The 23045-nt window shown below is 37.5% G+C and overlaps 1 protein-coding gene across 1 annotated transcript in view; it reads left to right on the top strand.

Annotated features, from left to right (window-relative positions):
- grik3 (glutamate ionotropic receptor kainate type subunit 3) overlaps positions 1 to 23045 on the top strand; it is a 95744-nt gene that overhangs the window by 37839 nt on the left and 34860 nt on the right. Inside the window, exons 2-5 of the mRNA XM_035950820.2 lie at positions 16804 to 16977; positions 18026 to 18283; positions 18368 to 18549; positions 21175 to 21228. Of these exons, the coding sequence (XP_035806713.2) occupies positions 16804 to 16977; positions 18026 to 18283; positions 18368 to 18549; positions 21175 to 21228 (668 nt within the window). The remainder of the gene's footprint in view (positions 1 to 16803; positions 16978 to 18025; positions 18284 to 18367; positions 18550 to 21174; positions 21229 to 23045) is intronic.

Below are 23045 nucleotides of genomic sequence, written 5' to 3'. Positions count from 1 at the left end.
CCTTTCTCACTTCATTTGAGATTTCTTGCCTTTTTCATTTGGCGAAGGAAAATGCCATCGGCTCAGGTGGCATACTTTACTCTGCAGTGGGTGGGATGAAGTTTTTACTATCCCCTGTACAGTCTTTGAGTTAAGCAGATTCATGCACAATGTGTGAGTATAGTTATTGATCATACAACTGTCTGATCAAGTAGCAAAATTGTACTTGAACAATGCAATGCCATCAGAAGTAAGTTCAAAATGCAATAAGACCTACATTACAACACAAACCAGTTAACAGAAAAAAATGATCTAAAATGTAAAATACCTAGAAACAATTAACAGGAGCAACTATTTTGATAATCTATTTATCACTTTAGTGGCTTTTAAGGGAAAAATGGCAAACATACCCTATTGTTCCAGTTTCCACAACCTCAGGATTTCAAGTTACATACCATTATAAAATTTATATCTGAAGAACACAACTAATTAATTCAGGAACCTGTGGCTCGCTTATTATCAGCAATGATGATAAACAAGCTCAGGTATGTAATAATTTCAGAGTTCATCGCAGAATAAAAATCATCGTATGGCTCCAGGTTTATCTAAAGTTTTCAGACTTTTTGTTTCTTTTTCATCTAAAATAAATGTCTGAATATTGGTGACTGATATGTTTGCTCTTGTCTAATGTTTCTCCTGTTAACTTGCTGAACTTATTCTTGTTCAAGTTAATTTTCAGCAATTAAGGCTTGTCAATAAATGTGAAAATATCACAATTTGGTTTATAGTGACCATCTTTTTTTTGCAGTAAATATTCATGACATACACTCTGCACTACAGTTTACTGAGTGTAAATCACTATTCCACTTCAGACCGGTGGGCGTTTCTGCTGTGTTTCTCAGGTGAAAGATCAGATGTGAAGCACAGCCTGTTGTAAAGGCGATTCACAAGATGCACTCGTGTTGTGTGTTTCTTTTAACAACAAAGCGTCAGATGATTGTCAGTACTCCACACGGAGCTGCTTTAGTGGGATGCCATGTCCATGTCAGGGATCAAAGCAAACAGTGAAGACAATTTATGCTGTGCAGTGGATGTGACCAACACTTGCAGGGCGAGTGGGGAAGAAGTGATGTGAGAAAGCAAGCTGTTGTGGTGCTCGAAAGATGTTGGCAAGAAGACAGTGCTGCTGTTAGGATGCCTTTCCAACTCTTTCTTAAGTCACCTTCAAATATTCATTAAATATTATCTGTGTGATTTGCAAAGTGTAGTATTTTGCGGAAGGGCATCATAGGTACACTCTTTATCCTCAGTTAAAAAAAACGAAACAAAACAAAAAACCAAGAAGATCCAATACAACGAAATAAGGTGTGACCTTGAACATTTAGGGATTGTTTAAATGTCACACACGGTTGCTAGAGATACAAGAGTTTTCAATTATTGTGGGATGATGAACTCCCTTCAATTTTAGACCACTTTAGTGACCTTCAGACTAAAGCATGATAGTGACTTGAAGTGCAGCTGCATTAAAATATTTTGAACGATGTCCTGTGAATATAACTGCATGGTATGCTAGAAGGCTGTAAACAATGTGGTACAGCATTTCACTTTTAACCACACATGCAACATGCAATGGATAATGATATTTTTGGTGCATTTATTAGAAAAGAAACAAATAAAAAATCATACATTTTTCACAGGATTGCCTCAGGACTTTATCAGTCCCTGTGGAATGAAACACATACTTAATGGGTTTGTTTGAATGGCCTAATGGTGTTCTTGGTCTGTGTCCAAACATACTCCAAAAGGCAATACAAGAATAATTCAGACATTTAACTTTAAGCTGTATATTTTTGTCAAGGGCACTGATCTCATTAGAATTACTCCCTTATGCCACTGACTGACGCTCCTTTTTGTGCTTTGGTTATTCGACTCACAAGTGTTTGCTTTGATTTCGATTTTGCTGCGATCGGTGGTGCGAAGGAACTTGGCGCTATGAACAAAGATCAGTGATGAGACTCGTTGCACCTGTCAGAGCTGACCAGATCAGGTAATGAGGAAAGTCCCTCAGGATGTTAACGAAGCCATTAAGCACTCATGTGTGAAACTGCTAGGAAACTGGCGTGTTAAATCGTAGGAGCCAAATTAAAATTCACTGCACATGGCACTGAAATGTAAATATCCTGCCTTTGCAAGGATGAGCTGGCCTCCTTCTTCGTGCTCTAATCGGCTTTGAAAAGACGGTGCAAGGTGCTTAGGAATAATGCTTGTGCTCTGTGATAAAACAGGCAGCTTTTATTATAAACCTACAATAGTCAAGCCATGTTTGAAAAAGAACTAAAATTTAAGCTTTGCGCATTTTGTTCTCCACACTGAGAATAAATGACTCTCAATTAGGACACAACATGTAGGCAACAGTTTACTCAACTGTCTCAACATCTTGTTTTATCATTTTGTTTTGTCTTGTCATCTCCAGGATAATGAGTTGACATGTCTGGAAGCTGTAGATTGAAACATTCATTTAACAATTTGGTTTTCAAACAGAAATCATAAAAAGAAGTATCCTTGTATATAAATCTAACTTGCTTTATGTGTTTCATGAAACTAGATGACTGGCCACGGAGAGTGTGTTTACAAGAGATGTTTCATGTAGGCTGTCAATCACATCAGTGCAGTCAAACATGCTGATTTACATACAGTCATAGGGGGAATGTGCTTTGAAGCTTACCATTAAATCTATTTTTTTAGTTTTTATTTGCCATCTGAGTATTTTTATGCAATAGATTTTACAGTTGTGAGTTGAATATATATATATAAAAAAGCCTGCCTGTAATAACTTAAATATAGGTTCTATAAATGTCAAATTTGGCTCAGAATGTATCAGTTAATGTCGCTCGGTTGACTGGTCCTTCACATTCATTGCTCCTTGCTCTCTACTAATCCTCATGAGTACATGGCCCTCTCTACAAGCCCTGAGGGGAGTAATCTCCCTCCTCATACCACCAGAAAAGTTGGAGCACGGATAAAAATGAGCACCTAGGGCTTCGATTCAGATGTGTTAAGATTGGTCTTGTTCCAGAGGATGTGAGCGCTCCTGCAGACACAGTGAAGTTAATTTCCATTGGAGTGCCTCCTGTCCCAGAAACTAGCCAGAGGTGTCCCAAATGATCTGACCTGCACCTCCCCCTCATTTGTCTACATTAACTTTGCATGTGTGGTCCGTCCAATATTAAGTGGGGCAGATTTATATTTAGCCTCACCTGCAATGACTTTGAAAAACAAGGTAACTCTTGTCTGTAGACCCTTGTCAGCCATTCAGCTCAAGGCCATTGTTGGTTTGTATTACGATAAAATCTGGGCCGTATTTTTTTTAGATTATTCGGGTTTATTGCAAACATTGACCCATCTGCTCCTGTCATTATGTGGGTTGCAACCAAGCTGTATGGGGTTTTCTGCATTGTAAATGAAAATGCAATAAAATCTGTCAGAGATGTTTATTGCCTTTTACAAAAGTAAGGCAAGAGATCATAAAAAGATACTTAGGTCCTTTTTTCATTACGTCCCTGGCAAAAGACACTAATTTCTGTGGGTGGGTGACGATAATAGCACTGTCAAAGAGTTTTATATGTAGCTGAACTCAAACTCCTGTTCTAATTATGTTAAGCATTAAAGCGACTAAGTGGTTGTCAAAACTACACGTTAATAAGGTGGCCTAAATTAAACAATGCCTTCCCATTTAAGTATGGACTTTGATGCAGCTTGCAGGGATAAACATGGGCCTTGACATTAAATGCATTTTCAGTTGTAAAATCAATGTCCATTCCACAGCACAATTTTTGTGACCTGGAGCAGTTATCTAACTTTCCACTTTGGAAACTATACTTCCAACTGTGGTGCTTTAACCCTCAGGATGAGTCAATTGTACTGCAACAGGTTTTTGACAATAAAATTAAAAGGTCCCTCCAAAGTGCTGCTAATGAAAATGAAGCCCTGGAGCCCCTAAGTGACCAGGCACAAAGAATATGAGCACAGAACTCTGCAGTGAAGCCTCGAGGTAGGAGCCTATTACACTCAGCCTTTCAGTGCAGCTGCTTCACTGACACATCACAGTATATTGATTCAAACATAAAATATAGTATGAGGAAAGCAGTATAGGAATAAGTAGTAAAGGTGTTTGTGAGATGTTACCTGGGGTACAGACGGAAAACAGCCCCGCATTTAAAAAGAATACAAGAGGCTACCTCAAGCCTGTCTCACAAAAATTACATTCCTATACAACTAAATTGCATTCTCATTTATGCTTGAAAGAAATGTTTTTTTCTTCTCGAAAGGTAAAACTGTGGCATTGTAGGAAATTGAAAAAGCCACAAAAGTCATGTTAGGTGAAGGCAGAAGTCTGCATTGAGGCTCATCCAGGAAACTTTTGTTTGACCATTATTCTTAGAAATTATTTTAATTTGCTGTTTATTTTCATTGTCACTCACTGTTTGGTTCAGTTTAGGAACCAAATATGTTTAGTTAGGCTTAGCAAAATATCATGGTTTGGGTTAAAACAAACATTTTCCCGACAGGTGTAATGGTTCTCCTCCGTTTTCTGGCAAAAAATCCTGCCCGATCTAATATGTAATTTGGTAGCTGAAAGAGAGTGACAGTAAAGCAATGAAATAAATGGCAATGTGGATCAATAATGTGTTTCTTAGGTGCCACAAATCTCTGAGAAAATATTTTTCATTCGAAACATAATTAAGAATGCAATTTAGTTTTATAGGAGCATTATTTTTAGCAGTGGTGGAATACAATCTAGAAAGGGGAGTTTGAGTAATAGTGGATGCAAAAGTTTCAGCGGTTTAAAATCTATCGGAACATGTTTTACAGAGAGTGCCAGGTAAAGTGCAAAATATCCTGTTCACATAACATAAATGTGTGTATTTGCATTCATTTGAACAAGTGATTTGTTGCGCTGCCTTCAAATTGGATCCAGATTCTACTTTTTTTGTCCAGCAACCCCGTGTTGTTGCTAAAACCTGCAATGGCCTAACTCCTGTTTTAATGCACTGGTCTCATTGAAATTAATAATGCAACCTAGTTCTCATCACATAGGAATGCATGGGTGTGGCCAGCAACCCTTTTGCATAATTTATCAATGAACATCTGAAATTGGTGCCACGAGACCGCAGTAAAAAGTCCTCTGATGGTGTGTTCACCATTGTTCGTTTTTGGACAGCAAAGTATACATAGCATATATTACATGTGTCAGAGTCTTCCCTGCGTTAATCAAGGAAAAGAAGGGGAGGCTTATAGCAGAAAGGAAAGGTTTGCTTGAAACATGAGCTTAACATTGTGAAATGGTCTATTTAAACCCAAACCAAGTAATTTTGGTTCCTAAACCTAACCAAACAGTGACTATAAAGGACAATAAAAAAGAAGCAAAATAATAAGTGAACAATGTAACAGATCCTCATGGGACACTTGGTTAAGTCGAATCACACGTTTGACTTATGCTGCCATCCACTCCTTTGTTGCTTATGACATGACCCCTTTAAGAGGACTTTTTCAGTCACCAGTGTAGGGAAATGACACTAAATGGGTACACAGCCTCCGCAATAAAACATTTCACTGAAGCGTTCAGATGTGTTCAATGAAGAGCCCATGTCTTTTTTTTCCATGCAGTGCTATTGTCTGTGTGAACACAGTCTTACTCTAATCTGTTCAGGTTCTCTTTGTCTTTCTTGCCTGCCACATATAGGCCACTTTCTTGCACGCTTCCATAGATCCCTCATCTGGTCAGACTGGGAAAGTGAATCTAGTTGTGTGTTTATGGGGCCACAGCTTGTACTTCCTGCCCTCCAAAGGCTACATTTCATATAATTATATGTTTACTTGTTTGTACTTTGTGAAGATTAGAACATGTGGGGGTTAGAGGTTAAAAGAGAATAAATGTTTTTTTCCTTTCTAAAAAATTATAGTGGAAATCCCCTAGTCATTTGTTGAGTGTGAGTAAACTTACTTTTGCTAGTTTCTGAAAGAGCATCAAATATAATCACTGGCCTGTCAGTTTTATTCTTTGCTGGTATACTATGTACTCACTGCTGTGGCATAAACAATGTTATGCCATGCATAAATTACTTATTCAACTGCATTTTCCTTATACAGCATATGGAAAACCTCCAATGTCACTGATCATTTCAATTGTAGCCATAGGGGCAGGTTGCTGGAATGTTCAACACATAGAACCAGCAGATTTCTATGTTGTGTGACTTAATGTGTTGAATTTGAAGTGAGCAGGAGCACAGTCAGTTCTGTTCCATTGTTTATTCACACTTGCATGAATGCTGCAGGCAATATAAATATATGTGTATATATAATATAAATATATGTCGAAAAGAAGGTATAGAGTAGTCAATAGCAGAATAAGTATGAGGCATCACTACTGGTGTGTGTGTGTGTGTGTGTGTGTGTGTGTGTGAGAGAAGAATCATCTGCAGGCAGAGTATCATGTTTAGGTGAGATTAAAGACATTCTTTAAAGTAAAAGATAAGACCTGATCATAATAGTATATCTATGATTCTATTATTTTTGTATTACATAGACCTAGAAGCTTTTTTGTTGCTCTTGACAAGACAAAACAGAAACAGCACAGTATGAGTACTGCATTTTTAAACCAGAGAAACAAGAGGCAGGAATAGCTAGCTAGTGAATAAGCTTGTTTGGGGTCATGTTAAAATTGGTTATTGCCAAATGTTGCCATGGATAGAATAGGTAACAATTTTGTTTATCTTTATATAAGACCGCTTCCTCAGCAAACAGAAAAACACACTTATTATTGAGGATTCGCCTTCCAAAGCTGCTGTTTATGCACAGTGTGGATCTTTTTTTGTGCTGTTGGCCACCTTTAAGTCCCACTGTGACATGGTGCCAAGGCTTCAGGTCTGCATATTTTCTGCCACCATATGTAGACAAAGAAAGGTGGCTCCAGGTGAGGAGATGGATGGGGTAGGCATGGTGATGGACACAGGTAGCTTGGCACGGCTCATAGCCCCCATCCACCTGGCATTAGTTACCATTGTCTCGGTCCCTGTTTTTCCTGGCACGGCCTTTGATTGAACTGGCGGTGAGGTGAGGGTTTAGCATGGGGAGGGTTTTACCTCCATGATAACAATAGGCCACAGACAGCGGAGGTGGCTGTTTGTATCATGCATTGTGGAAAAGGATTGTCTAATGGAGGTTCACTGTGCATTGTGCGCCGTTTCTGGAAAGGGATTTGTGGTTTGTAAAAGGGCATCTGAGCCCTGCTGGTGGGTTTGGCTAATCAATCCTGTGTCCTTCTGTGCTGGGTTGTCCCTCAATTGTCCTCATACAGTTTCAGGCTCCTTACTAACGGATCTAATTGACACAGCCAAGTTGTTCTAGCATGGAGCAAGAAAGATACACCCATTACTTCTAGTTTAGTCAAAAAAAAAAGAAAGAAAAAAAAGTATTTTCATTGCAAGCACGCCCCGACACCCCTAATCATGACCAGGGTGCCCTGTACGGTGCAGAGCACTGGCTCCCGCCCTGACAGATTATCCGGTGTGAATGTTTGGGAATGATAATGAGATCAAAACACCTCACTAAGCTGGGAAGAGAGGGTGGAGACTGGAGAGGGAGTAAGAGAAAGCTAGCAGGAGCGAGCAGCAGAGAAGGTGAGCGATAGCTGCGATAAATTGCAGAAGCAGAACCACTTGAGCATAAAATTAGATTTTACAAATGTGTTGTTACCTGACAGTCCACTGACAGAGGAGATATCACAACATTATAGGGCTGCATGAGTACTACTAATCGTATCAAATAAATAAGAATGCCTCTCAGCTGTGCTGGAGCTGAATGGAGATTTAACATGGACAGTGAGGTAAAGGGAGAAATAACATAATTAAAACACTCGTTCTCATTATTCAAACATTAAAAGCCCAAATTCAATCTATATGATAATATATTATGAAGTTTGACAGCTGTACTTATTATTACAAATTTGTCTAAATACTGTGACACCTAAAGCACTGTCACAGATTTTATATTTTAAAGCTTTAACAATAGGTTTTCTAATGTCAGTGATTTCTCTCTTTGACGTAGGTTTTCTGCTACTGTTTAAAAATGCTTCCAATATAGTACAGCCTCAAAACAGCCACCGTGACTAAAAGACACTTGCAGGAGAACTCACAGGACCTTGAAACTGAATCATCTGCCCCATACACCAAAACATGTTCATGCAGCTACCAGTTACTAATATATGCCTTTTTAAAATTTAACACTAAGAATCTATCTTCTCTGAATCCTGTAATGCAGTGAATGCTGCATTAATTCAGTGAATCCAGTCATCGAAATGCATTCAGTGACTGCAAGAAATCTGTTATACAAAATATAGCAAAATGTATGTTAACTATATGCACAGCCTGTCAAAAGTAGGAAATATAAACAGTCATTCTACATAATGGATTGCTATGAGGCATTTGGGGAAACAATTATTTGTGACTGGCGGTTACAATAGTAAGTTAAATACATCATTAAGGCAACAATGGAGACTGAATGAATCAGTCTGAATGACGAATAGAAGCTTTAATTCAAGTCAGCTTAGCAGAGAGACAGCGTGTGTGAGACTCAAGTCATGGAAGCAAGCTTTGTCTACAGTGTGCTGCAAGGAGCAATAGTGTGTGTGTGTCTGAACCCCTTGCGATTAAATATATACTTTTCTTCTACCAAGGTGATTAATCTTTGGGGAAATATTTTACTTGATGTTTATTGCTTGATATTTCAAACAGATAAAAATGGTTTCATCCATTATAGTGTCAATAGTCTTCACAATGATGCAAATAATAAACAATAATCCCCTATAAAAATTGCAGACATTTTTATGTCTATAATTTTGTAACAGTTGGTTTCACATTTTTTTCAAAAGCTTATTATTGTATTTGGAAAGATTTTTTACATACTTAGAGCAGATCAGTCATTAAGTTTATTGAATTTAGACCAGATGGCACTTTTGCACCTTGGGAGAAATTTTAAACTATCAGCCAAATGTTCACTGCTTTATATTTTGAGATAAAACAAAGTGGTCACATTAACATCAATATTTCTATGCCAGTCAGTCAAGCTTTGCTATTAATTGTTAACAGACACAACTATTCATTTTAATGGACTCTCATACAGTGGAAGTGGGAAATTAATGGATCAGATGTTAAGGATGTAACTTAGATGGTATTGTTATGGTTCTGGAAAAAGAAGCTAAAGCTATTCTTTCAAATGTTAAGTCATATATTTCATGGCAGTGCAGAAAGCCCCTAGGATCACATCAGCATCAGTGAACGAGAAACTTAACACTTACTTCTACTCACTGTCATCATGGTTCAAGTTGCTAATATATTAGGCTCATATTCCTATTCTGCTTTGTTGCAATTATCCCAGTACAACAGGATTTCAGTTAATTTCACTGAGACTTTTAGTATTGAATAAAATAGCTATTCCGTACATTGTCAGTAAATAGATACACACTGCATTATATACATTAAAGTCAAAGTAGATGATTAAGTTAAAACAAAAATCATTTGAATCAAAATGACAGAGACTTTTTAGATTTGATGATAGAAAGACAACTGATTTTACGTTGTTGGAAAAGGCTACTGATTGCAAGACAAACTTCTGTTTGCACTGTTAAGATAAGGAAGTAATATTGTGACCAGATGTTCATACAACATGATGGCATAAATGTGTCATTATTTTGGCATAATCACTACAATTGAGGAACAGATTCATGTTTAACGGTATGTACTACACTCATATTTTTTACAGATTCATATAAAAGGTGAGTTATTCTTAAAGGGAAGAAGCCTGCATGAGTAGAGTTAGTATACTGTAATTTGCTCAGAATAGCTGTGGCTACAATGATGGATCCATATTAGCTGCCATTAAACTTAACTGCGGTCATTTGCTCTGCCAGTGAACACAAACACTAAGTCAATAAGTCTCCACGGTGCAGTTTTAGTGTGACGTGCATGACTGCAGTGCAAGACGAACACACAAACACACACACACACACACACACACACACACACACACGCACACACACACACACACACACACACACACACACACACGGTCCAGATAACTCTTCTATAATAAAAAAAATTCATTCATCACTCCTGTACACTTTTAATAGTCACTTGCTTCATTTTCCAGCATCAGCATGTCTCACACTCGTCACTCATCACAGTTTTAGATTAAACAGTATTAGCAGCAGTGACCCTTATAATCTAACACTTAACACTCGGATTAAGTAAATCAACACAAGCGCTGGATAGCTCACAGTCTATATTCTCCTAGAGGATTTGTCTGTCGTTATTCTATACGAACACAGAGTGTATCACACCATGGTGGCCTGTGTGGTTACAGTATGATGATTTTACACTGGGGATGTATGTAGACATAGTCTGACATTTGAGTTTGTCTGCCTGTTTTGTTTCTCTAATGCTCAGATTTAAGAATTAAATAGTTGAGACTTTAAATCATTAGCCCCTTGATAAGGGTCACAAAAAGACTCAAGCATTAGCTAAAAACACATTAAAACACCCTGAACAAGCCACTGATCCGTTTCTGGGCCAACACTTATAAATACATTAACACTTACAGTAAATATAGAGCCCTAGATTCATTTGACCTGCATGTGTTCGGACAAAACCAGAGCAGTCGGGGGGAAACCTGAGTGAGCATGCAGAGAAGAACTACAGCTAAGATCAAACCCAGAATTGCCTTGCTGTGAGGTGACTTCACTAACTAATGAGCCAACATGCTGCCAGACACCATTAATTAACCTGCACCCTTAATTTCCTCTCATGATACTCATCATTGATTAAATGTAACTGATTCCTGGCCTGTTTTTTTTTTTTTTTCTTTTGCTACGTGTAGTCAAAAATGCAGCCTTGGCTAACTTAACCGAAATCCCCAGTGTTGTATAACTGTTAGTCCCTAGTGTTGTGTTGTTACCCACAATTATGAAGGAACATATTCTTCCCAAAATTGGCTGGATTTCCGAATGTTCATGGTGGCTTGTGCATGTGTGCCTATTGCTGGTCATTGTTTGCTGCCATCATTGTGAAACTGAGTGCTGTTGCACATCCAGGGAGACAGGAAAGCTATTCACAGGGAGATTGGGAATCCCACCAGTGAAGAGAAAGTACAAAAGAGCAACACTCAGAAATGCAGTGGGCGAGCACACATGTATCCAAGAGCATGATGAGCTACTTTTATTGTTTGGGCTTCTGCATTGGTTTGTCTGGCAGCAAGGAATATATTTTAACAAGCTCAGTGTAGCCTACAATGAAGGGCAATAAAAATAAAAGATGAATAGCATATTCTTTATCCAGGTACCCATGTAACTGTTATCAATAGCATATGCTAATGTATTCTATCCAGAATGACAACTTGTCTATGAGATTATTTTGTATTCTGTTCATATACATTAAAATGACTACTTTATTTACTCGTTTTGACTTTGAATGGAAACAAATCTTAATGTAAGCTGTTGTATTTGTTTAACCAAAACAGGTCCCAGCAGTAAAGTCCATCTGATGCAAAAGAAAATAAATAAATAAATAAATAAAATAGCCAGGTGCAGCTGCAAGTAAGGTCAGATTCTTACTTGGCAGAAAATAATAGAAAAGTAATTGATCTTGCCTCACCTCTGTACAAATTTCATGTTGCACAAGGACAGTGGTATCACAGTTTTTACCTTACTTGTAAAAAGTGCAGATATCAAAAATGACCTTGCATTGCTTTCAAATTGCAGTTACTGCATTTATTTTGAACAGCCGTACCCATCGCTTAAAAGGAGAGGAAAAAAAAGACTTTCTGTATGCTGTTTAAAGTAGGAAGAGATGGTGGATTTTCTTCGTTTAAACATCAAAGCTTTGTGATTGCTTGAGAAAATGGATTCTAATCTGTCGGTATTTAGGTTGTGTTGTTGTGTAATTGTTCTGAGGACATAGACAAACACCTTCTCATAAACAATGATATTTACACTGCGCTATAAAAGCAATATTACTTCTCCAATCTTGGATGTAAACGCAATCAACTGAATGACATAAATAGCTGGAAAAACAAAATACCAGTCAGGTGCATAAATGAGTTCATGTTATCACACAGTGGCTTTGAGATTAGATTGATTTACTTCGTACGTGCATTCAACAACAACTAAATACTATATTTAGACTTCTGTACTTCTATTCTGTACATTTAACTATGCCATTTCCACTGCACGTTACTTGGCACGTTTCTTTCCTTCTCAAATATTCCTGTTACTACAGGAAATAATGTGGCTCATTTGGTTCTTTTGTTAAATTAGCCATGTTTATGATAGTGCTCATTTCACAGCATGCAGGTGTTCCACCAAAAGAATTCCTGCCAACACTATTTTGACACTGCCCAAGAAGATAATAATTAATTTCAAGAAATACAGTGGTACAGGTCCGACTGTTTTTCACCCTGCAGCAGAGTGATAATGGGTGCAGCAACATAGCAGGAATTTGCTAACATTTAGCAAAGTCACTGACCAACTAGACAATGAAAAACTTTAACATAATGCAGTAAAAGCCAACAAATCAATAGAAAAACAAAACAACAACAGCAAAAAAAAAAAAAAACATAAACAAAACCGTTGCACCCCTGGCATTATTCTGTTGTGGTGTTTAATTTTTGTCATTCTGTCACCCAAATCACACTCTTAAAGTCCGTAAATGCAGTAGACGATACAAATAAGTATTTTCAGTCACACCCAGAATGATTCCAACCAAACCAACTAAGCTGGCTTGCAGGCAGTCTGCCACTCCATAACAGCAGAGGGTGGGTTTAGGCTTGTGCGTTTGCCCATGTTGTTTGCGGTACATAACATGTGGGGCTTTCATGCGACAACACTGATTTTTGTTAGGGCAGGTACAGCTGAAATGTGAAATGTCTGATTCTGACTCAGTGCAGCATGTCTCTGTCACTTCCTTTAGGTCCTGCAGATCCCTCTGCACCCTCACCTTCTATTTAAGAATACAATTCAACTCACTTTTTTCATTCACACCGCAAATTACCAAAGGCTGCCATGTGCACACAGCCCAATGTTTTAATGGATGAGTATTAGCTTAAATAATAATAATGTCTTGTGAACTTAAAAGCCATGCCTTTATTTGTTAGCTTTACTATTGTTAAACCAGTTCCATGATCAATGTTTAATACTACACTGACATATGTTGATAGATATTTCATCTAACAGTTAACAAGCAGATTTGTCTTTTTCTTATTGGGTTGTTGCCAGGTTACCTGCCATTATGTGTGACCCTTTGGATTTTTTTGATAGCTTTTCCCAGTGTAACTCAATCTGCAAATCTGTAAAGGTTAAAATAGATGTTGTAAGCCACAGTGACACAACCTATTATGACAACATAAACTTTATGAGCAGCAGAAGTCTGTTCCAGCACTGCACATTTGTAACTTAAGTAAGCCATTAGGAAAAAAACTTGGACACACTGACAAATATTATTAACAGAAGTAACCACTGTTTGTCTTGCCAGTTTTACTTTTGCTTTTTATTATATTATACAGTAGCACTGTTAGCTGTCTTTCTTTTTTCTGTTGATATGCCATTAAGTTTGGTGGTCTAGTTTCAGGTGTAGTTTTCAGTTTAAGCTAAAAACATCTCCTCTTCACGTACATCAGTCTGTGGCTTTTGAATGCAGCCAATCCACAAAGTCCTCAAAGGAGAAATTAGGGAAACAGATGCAATTAGTGGCTGATTTATATATTGTGGTAGGACCTTAGAGACTAATTAAAGGTCTTTGTGTGCTTGTCTGTTGGATATATGCTAATTTGAAGCCTTTTGACTGAGATTCAGTAGAATAAGTCGGAAATTCATGCATCTCAATTTGCACAAGCCCACTGCATTAACGAACATTCAGTATAGTTGTCCAAATGGGAGCTTGTAAACATGTTCCAAAATATTCCAATCCCTGCATCATTAGCGTGAATTCTGTATGATACTAAAAAGAAGTGCTTTTCCCTTATTTGATAGAGTTATGGGAGGTCTTGTACATTAAGCCTTGCTATTGTGCTTATAGCAGATTTCTGAAAAGGGCAAAGCAAGTTATCTGCAGGATTTTCCTCCCAGGGAGCAGGTTTCTCCCTGTTTATTAAATTTGTTAGAGTGCTTCTGAGCAATGCACATTTTATCCTCTTAACAGTCAAATTACTATATACTCCAGCAATTACTTAATGTACTCTAATGAGATTTCCCCATGAAATGGAAGGATTCATTTATTTTAATGTGACGCATTCCACCGGGCAGGTTTATGCATCACGTCCCCTCGCTATCCAGGGAGGCTTTGAGTCATAAATAGTAAGATGAGCACGGTTTCCAGAATTGCCACTCTGCCCACAGTAACAAATGTATATGATTCACTGATCCAGGCACTCGGGGTCTGTTGAGGGGCATCATCCGGTCACAGGTGCTATTTCCAGCTCAGCTCTCTGCAACCAGTTTTTCTCTAGGATTAGTGAAGTAATACCTGGCTGTCAGGCAGTGTTTGTGTTGATAGGCCGTGGAAATGCAAAAATCCAAAACACAAACAACACACCAAAATGCAAAAAAACCCATAAAACATATCATATGCTCTTTCTGTCCCATTGGCAAAATTAAATGAAAGCTTTGTTGCATATTTGCTCTCTGCTTTTTTACTATTTAATAATGGTTATTATATACATACACAAATACATTTACAGTTTGTATAATGTATTGAAGGGTAAAGTACACCAATTTAAATAACAGAAAAAAAAATTATTTTAAAAAAAAATCCTCCCTCCCACTGAAGGCAATATCAATGTGGAATATACTAACATCTCGTATCCTACAACAGAATTAAGCAACTACTGAAATCAAAATAGGAACAATGGAATTGTCCATCAGCAGACAATTCAAACATTTTCAAAGTTTCTGCTTTTACACCTGGTTTTCTCTTCATTATGTCATTGTGAAATAGATATTTGTGGGAGCTTGTTTAGTTTCAAGAAGGAAATGGCAGAGAAATGTACTTAATTGAACCAACCAGGTGATTGTGTGCAAAAAACTTGAAAATATACCAATGCCCAATGATAGCATAGGGGATAAAATTATTAGGCACTTCAAAATGCTCTAAAAAACTAACCAATATTGCCCTAATGTCATTTAGTTCTCCTGAGAGGATTGAAGTACAGATAGAAATGAGAAGTGTTTATCAACAGTTAAGCTTTAACATGCATTTGCAGACAGCAGAAATAACTTTAAAGACATCTGCTTCATTTAGAAGTACGCGATGTCAGCGCAGAAAAAATGGTTTTGAAAGGTTGTCTCTATAGCTCAAATGATGGCCATAAAAGTTAAACTTAAGTACAGACATTTGTAACTTTAGATGACAGTGTACATTTTTTTTATCCCCAGAATTGACAAAAGATGGCAGAGACATTTTGCTTTGTTACCGAAACAGATAATATGATGAGAGTGGAGGTGGAGGAGCAAGTCTCTGTATAAGCTGATGTTCCTGCAGGCATCTTTTAAGAAGCTGTCTAAACTGTCTTCTTGAAGGCTATAGCCGACTTACAGAGGGACTTGGCTGTCTTATATTTGACAGCATATGTAATGTTTGTTACTTTACCAATTACATGTGTGGAAGTTAGATTATTTTAGCATTAGATGGAGCAAGAATTGGCTTGGACGGCTGGTGAGATTAGCTTCTTATATAGATCTCAGTGAAAAGGAGGATGTAACAGACACAATGATACCCTGCAACTTGTATGGCTGGGTTTCCATAATGACAAATTTGTATGAAATTACATTTAATTAGATACTCTGAGCAAAGAATTACTGGATACGGGAGTGAGGTTTAGGGCCAACTGGGATTGGGCCTTAGGTTTCCTGGCCAAGTCAAGCCAACCCCAATGACATCACTATGACATTATCAGGGTTCATTTCTCAGACTATAGAAAGCTCCTTTCAAGGATATTAAAGAACACTTTCCACAGATTTATCAGGACTCTTTATACCAAACATACCAGGCTACACATATAAAATGTGTTCCCCTTTACATATAATATCAAAGTTTTCTTTGATTGTTTAAGTTGTATTGTACTAGTTATTTGGCTATAGAAGAAAAACACATTTAAACTATTCAAAAAAGTTTTTTGTTTTTTTTCTCTGCACCACAGAGTGAAGTTTAGGATTGATACACTGACACACACCACCGTCTAAAGCAATACTTTACTTTGATGTTCATATAGACATGTTTTTCAAGTTTTGAGCAGCAGTCTAGGCTATCTGCAAAAAAAAAAATCCTTTGAATTTTATGTAAAAGAAGAGTGCTAAACTCCAGTTATCTGCTCCACCAATGTGGTATTCAGGTGAAATAAAAGGATATCTTAATGGAGAGACAAGAGCCTGAGACTCTCTGCTGCCCTGATGGAATAGACAGACAAGCACAGGCACATACACACAAACACACACACTCACACTCACAGTCCTTAAATCCATTATGGTCTTCGACTTCAAAGCTGATATTGGTTTTTTTTCACCATTCCCTGAAAATGGAGAGGGTTGCTCCATGTTTGCTGAGCAAATTTAATACCTGGTGTAATGTGTACTGCTCCCTTCACTGCTAGTCCTTAGTGCAAATGCCTCTCAATATTTTGTTCCTTTTAGTCCTACCTGATACTGTGTTTCTCTGTGTGCCTGTGATTATGTTTGAGAACAATTGTCATGGTCCTTACAGGTCTTTCTCTTTTGTCTTTCAGGTGGGATTTTCGAACAAACAGACGGACCTGTTTCACTTGTTAGCGCAGAGGAGCTTGCCTTTAAATTTGCTGTCAATAATATTAACAGAAACAGGACTTTGTTGCCAAACACAACTTTAACATATGACATACAGAGGATTAATATCTATGACAGCTTTGAGGCATCAAGAAAAGGTGAGTGATTTGTTCTGTGTTAATTCAAGGATTGTCATCACATTGTGGATGAAGGCAGGAATCTAGTTGTTCAAAAGCTACAACAATTGCAGTTTAGTAAATTTGTTTTTGCCTTACAATTAATTATCATGTATTTAAGTTATTAAGATTTCTTACTTACTATTATGCAACTGTCTCTACAAAATTGTGTTCCTGTATAACTAAATTGCATTCCCCTTTACATTTTGAAGGAAACATAAGTTTTTCTAAAAACAATTTTAAAAAATACAATTTATTACATGTGACAACATCCAAGTCTGAATGTTGGAGGGTAGGATGAAGGAATAAACTAGACACCAGGCATTCACCCAGAAGACCAAGATTCATGGAGGGAGAGGCCATTATTCTTAGACTGCAATTTTGTTTTCTCGCACTCACTTTCAGTTTTCACACGTTTAATGGTTAGGTTTGGGAGAAAAACAAAAATCACATTTTGTTTGACACTTTTAGTGTAGGCATTAAAATTACTTCATTGGGGTTATGAAAAATATCATGATTTGGATGAAAACCATGTATATCTATCTCTCTCTCTCTCTCTCTCTCTCTCTCTCTCTCTCTCTCTCTCTCTCTCTCTCTCTCTCTCTCTCTCTCTCTCTCTCTCTCTCTCTATATATATATATATATATATATATATATATATATATATATATATATGTATGTATATATATATATATATATATATATATATATATATATATACACACACACATACATATGTAAATCTTCTTTTAGATTTTCTGGGTTACCAGGGTGACTAGTCCCTCCTCATCTAACATGGTTGGTCGACTGAAAAGGAGCCTGGGAAAGCAATAAAATAAATGACATAGATATGTTGACTAGAAACGTATCTGGAATACATTAACAACAAACTTAATCTGGCAGAAATTTAAAAAAAAAATCCTCTCCAAGCGTTGTTGAAAATGGAGTATAGTTGTATAAGAACGTAATTTGTAGAGACTGTGTTACACTATGACAGAACACAAGTTAATTTCATCTTCTTCCTGTCTAGCTTGTGACCAGCTGTCTTTAGGTGTGGTTGCAATATTTGGGCCCTCACATAGCTCATCGTCAAATGCTGTGCAGTCCATCTGCAATGCACTGGAAGTGCCACACATCCAGGTGCGGTGGAAACATCACCCGATGGACAACAGGGACACCTTTTATGCCAATTTATACCCAGATTACTCGTCCTTAAGCTACGCTATCCTGGACCTGGTGCAGTTTCTCAAATGGAAAACAGCCACTGTTGTATATGATGATAGCACAGGTAAACAGACTTTTATTTGCAGTGAAAATACAAGAAATCATGAAAAGCCATGACTTCACTTGTGCTATTTCTTGTCTTTAAAAGGTCTTATAAGACTACAGGAGCTGATAATGGCCCCATCCAGGTACAACATCCGACTAAAGATCCGTCAGCTTCCTCTTGACACGCAGGATACGAGGCCCCTTCTCAAAGAAATGAAGAGAAGTAGGGAGTTCCGCATCATCTTTGACTGCAGTCATCACATGGCTGCACAGATTCTGAAACAGGTTAGTGTGTGGCTGTTATAGATGTTCGTAGATGTTCAAATAAAAGCGTACGCTACTATTCTGCACTGCTTTTGCTGATACCAGTTAATTCTCAGATGTGTTACGATAGCCTGCTACAGGCCACCTTCAAAGTGAGCCAACGAGTGTCCAGCATTAGATCTTGAGTCGAAAATTAACCAAATTATACTTTTAGACTCATTGAGGATATATTATAGGGTTTTTCTATATTGTAATCATAAGCAGAAACTGTCATTGTGTTCTTTTGTTTGTTTGATTTTTGGTTTTGCCAGTTAATATTTACAAAGATGAAAAAAAATGAATTTCTCTCATGCTGTTTTTCCATAAAAATCTATTTACACATTCTGATTCTGTTAGCTACTATCTTAACTAACAACACAAGAATGAGATCCAGCATGTTTCATAATTGAAACTATCTATATGTGTGTTTTGATATAAATGATTGTCAGTCAACAAAGAGCTGTCAGTGTGATGATGGGAGTAGAGGATGTGTAGGTGGTCTGATGCTCCATAGATGTCAGGAACATGCTGGTGGATCCCCCCTGCATTCAGTTTGCTGCCAGCATCTGTTAGCATGTTTACCAAATGCATCATCTCCTCCAAAGTTATTCAAATAACTCAGTCCTCTCTAGTTATTGAGATTTAAGGTGACATATATTTGCTTGTGGCCATTCTGCACATCTTGCGTCAAGAAATCAGCGTCTTCTTGGCAAGTGGTGAGAAAGGGCTTTCAGGCAAAAAGGCTCCAGACAGGCCTTTTCCATGACTGAAGCGACCAACGCTTTTAGATATAAATATGGGAAAAGAAGTGAATTTTGTGCATCATTCATCACTGACTGCTTTTTGTGCAGCATTGGTCACTTAAACTCCCAAATGTGCATCTGTGAATGCTTGTGCTGCTCAGTACAGTAGAGACCTGGACTGCGTTTTCTTGCAATGCCTTCTAGATAAAATCAAATTGTGAGGATTTACTCTTTTCAGAATTTATTAGACACAACAGGGCCATATTGCCTGTCCATCACAGTCATTCCATATAGATTAGGGGAGAACTAATGATTACATTCATTATCGATTACTATGCAGTTATTGCTTGGGCTGTAAAATGTCAGACAGTGATGTTGGCATTTGATGAGCTGGAACCAGCAAATGTGGGGCATTTTTGCTTAAAAATGTAACAAAATAATTACCTGAATAAATTAATGCTGATTATCATTTTCCATACAAGATCCAGATGACAAGCAGTTTTGAACCCAGAACCTTGCAAGCAAATGTATCACCATGGACCCAAAGTACTTGAATAAAAATATCTGAAAAAATTATGTGTAATCGTCAAGTCAAATATTTGGACTGTATTCAAAAGTGGATATTTTATCATATTTACTATCTGCAGAACTACAGGATCTTAATATTGCACAGTGCTCCATTGACCCATATACCAAAAGGCTGCTTAAGATAATAAATAAATGCTTTGAATGTATGTGTAATGAGACTTGCTTTAGATGGCCCCTGCTACAATATAGATGTAACTGAATTTTGAAAGGGTTTGAACATCACTACTGACGCGCTGTGTTATGCCCTTGGGATCTTTCCATTGTCATGCCATGATCCTCAACGATATGTTCGGTCCTGTCTTTGCTCTGACAAGCTCACTTGCACTCAAGGTGCCTCTGCCAACTTATGTTCCTTCTCACACTGGAAAGGAGAAAATGGGAAGCAAGTCTACGACTGCATTTTTAAAATTATTTTTTAAAAGGACTAACTTTGTCCTTGTTTGTCAAATGTTCTTGTTAATAATTTCAAAATGTGGCCCTGCTATTGATGGAACTAGGGACATTTAGAAGCTTACTAAAAAAAAAAAAAAAAAAAAAATAGAATAAAGAGGCTGATGAATACTAGGAAAGCTACCAAAATAACAGCTTATCATATTGTAAATTCATTGTGCAGCAATGAAAAAAACAAAAACTAAAAATCACATTCAGTAATGAAAACTCCTGCTTACAATATAAAACATGAAACAAAGTTTCAATGTCATGTATTTGGCTTTGTCTATAGACGCAGAAGCAAATTTGCCTCCACATAAGCTTAACATCTTATTTACATAACCTTGGCTTTTTTTCACAACAGATGGTACAATTAAATGGGAAGCATAGTCGCCATGGGAATGTGGTGCCTTTGAATGTAGATGGAGAGAAACAAGTGGCAGTGATGGAGTGTTTGGATATGAGGCAAAGATTACCAAGCTCTTTTGATTGAAGGCTCTCTCCTCTGCCTGGATAACATCACATGCCCCGAGCCATTCCAAAACCATTTAAATGCATAGAAAAGCACCAAGTACAGTTGCCATTCCATAATTCTGCAGACCACATATGGTGCAGTGATGGCAGAATCATGCCCACAAAATGAGCAGTATGTTAGTCATTGTGCTCATTAAAACCTTGGTATTTTTAAATTTATAGATAAAAGTCTTCGTACACCCCTTCAGCACTGTTTGTTCTGACGGTGCTGTTGATTCTTTTAAAAAAAAAAAAAAAAAAAAAAAAAAAAAACTATCTTGTGTCTTTTCATTCACACCTTTCTATCCCATCTTCTGTCTCTGTATCCTTCCAGGCCCAGACCATGGGGATGATGACAGAGTATTACCACTATATCTTCACCACTCTGGTAATGTAGCATGCTTGTTAATGCAAATAGAGTCTTGTTTGTTCTCATCTCCCCACCACTTGAGTCTTTGATGAATAGTGGCTAATTGCCAATGGAGTTTGGATCCAGTCCATAGCATCAATTTTGTTTGAGAAGCCAGAGGCATAATGTAGCCTTCGGTTTGCTGTAGTAAACACTCTGCTTTATAGTCAAAATCAACAGAAGCCTTTGAAAAACACAAAACAACAGATTGAGATTCAACACTGAATGTGACTTCCAACTTAGAAAAGTAAATTAAAAATTGTCCTCTATGAGCTCTTCCAGGATATGTTATTAAATATGGTGAATAAATCAAATTTGAATAAATAACTGAAAACAAGCAAAATGTGGGTGAAATGCAAGCACCCCACCAGCAACATTAAAATATCTGAATCTTAACCTGATACCTCTCAATCAGCAACAGCCACAATCAGCCACAAATGAATTATTGATTTCAGACCCTAATCAGGGTTGATTAAGTGAACATGAGTTAAATATAACTGATTTTTTTGAATGAAATGAGAAACAACTGCTACTTTTCATCTGTGCATATACCTGTAGTTGGTATAGTGAAGAAGTCACATGGTGTGAACAAATCCCACCAAAACCAAACCAGAAATGACTTGGCAATAGTCAGATCCTTCCATTTGTCTGTGTCTAACTCTGCCTCATAGAAATTTTGTTCATATACTGTATTACTAAATTATTTTTCCTAACTCCATTGTCGTGGGAATGTAATCACTGACTGGATTATGTTCAGAGGCAACAGTTAATGAATGAATAAAAAATTAATAAAGCGCTACATTTACCTACTATGCCAGTGTCACATTTGGAGTAGCTTAGGGCCAAAATACCGAGACTGACTAAAACAATTATGGATGACCATATAGTTAATATTTACACGATAAAATAGCTTGTTTTTTACTATCACGCATGTTTAACCTAGGTGTGTAACTGCCTACATCCCAGCTTGAGTATCTTAAGCTCTCACTCTGAAAAAAATGATCTCGTCCGACTAACACAAGCAGACCCAGCAGGGAGCCATTGCTGCTCTCCACTGCGACCCTGGCTATCTGGTGACAAACAGACTGAATGGGAATGAATACCAGCATGTTGTGTGCTGTTCCTTTCACTCTCTGTTATTGTCTCTGTTTCTGCCTCTCTTGTGCACTCACACTCACTGTCTCTCCAGACTTGGCCCGTCTGCTGTGATAATGCGATATGACATAGAGGTCCAGACATGATGTGTGTCATCTTTCACGCTCGACAGTGTGGCAACGACATTGCTCTGCCATGTGTCATGTTTGCGTAGCATGTTTATTGCTTTAATAGGGAAATCTAAAACTCCTTTTTATTCCTAGTGCACCGGTTTATGTGTTTAAGTGCGACCGTTCCCCGCAGTTTGTGCGGCAAGATGTTTACTCGAGGATTAACTTAAAAATTTTCATTTGATATGATTTTTTGCAACAACATTATTTTTCACATGAAGACGGTATATCTTTATAGAATCAGAATGTGGTATCTATCTAAAACTGCAATATGCTGTCATATTGATAGACACACCATTTGGAAGATTATACCTGGTGGCTTGATTTGATCCAGAATGATGAATACTTGCATGGTATACATGGCAATACAATTTCCTCTCAATGGAATCCACTGATGTCTGTGTTTTATCTTCTGAGGTGAAGGAAATGCCGACTTATTAGAGCGTGAAAAGGCAACAGCAGAGTAGTATGGGGTAATAACTTCCTTGTCCTTTGAAATTAGCCTGTCATTGCTCTCGACTTGCCATAGTC

This window comes from Amphiprion ocellaris, chromosome 9 (assembly GCF_022539595.1).
Source record: "Amphiprion ocellaris isolate individual 3 ecotype Okinawa chromosome 9, ASM2253959v1, whole genome shotgun sequence".
Taxonomy (NCBI): Eukaryota; Metazoa; Chordata; class Actinopteri; family Pomacentridae; genus Amphiprion; species Amphiprion ocellaris.
This window is presented reverse-complemented; position numbering and strand designations above follow the sequence as displayed.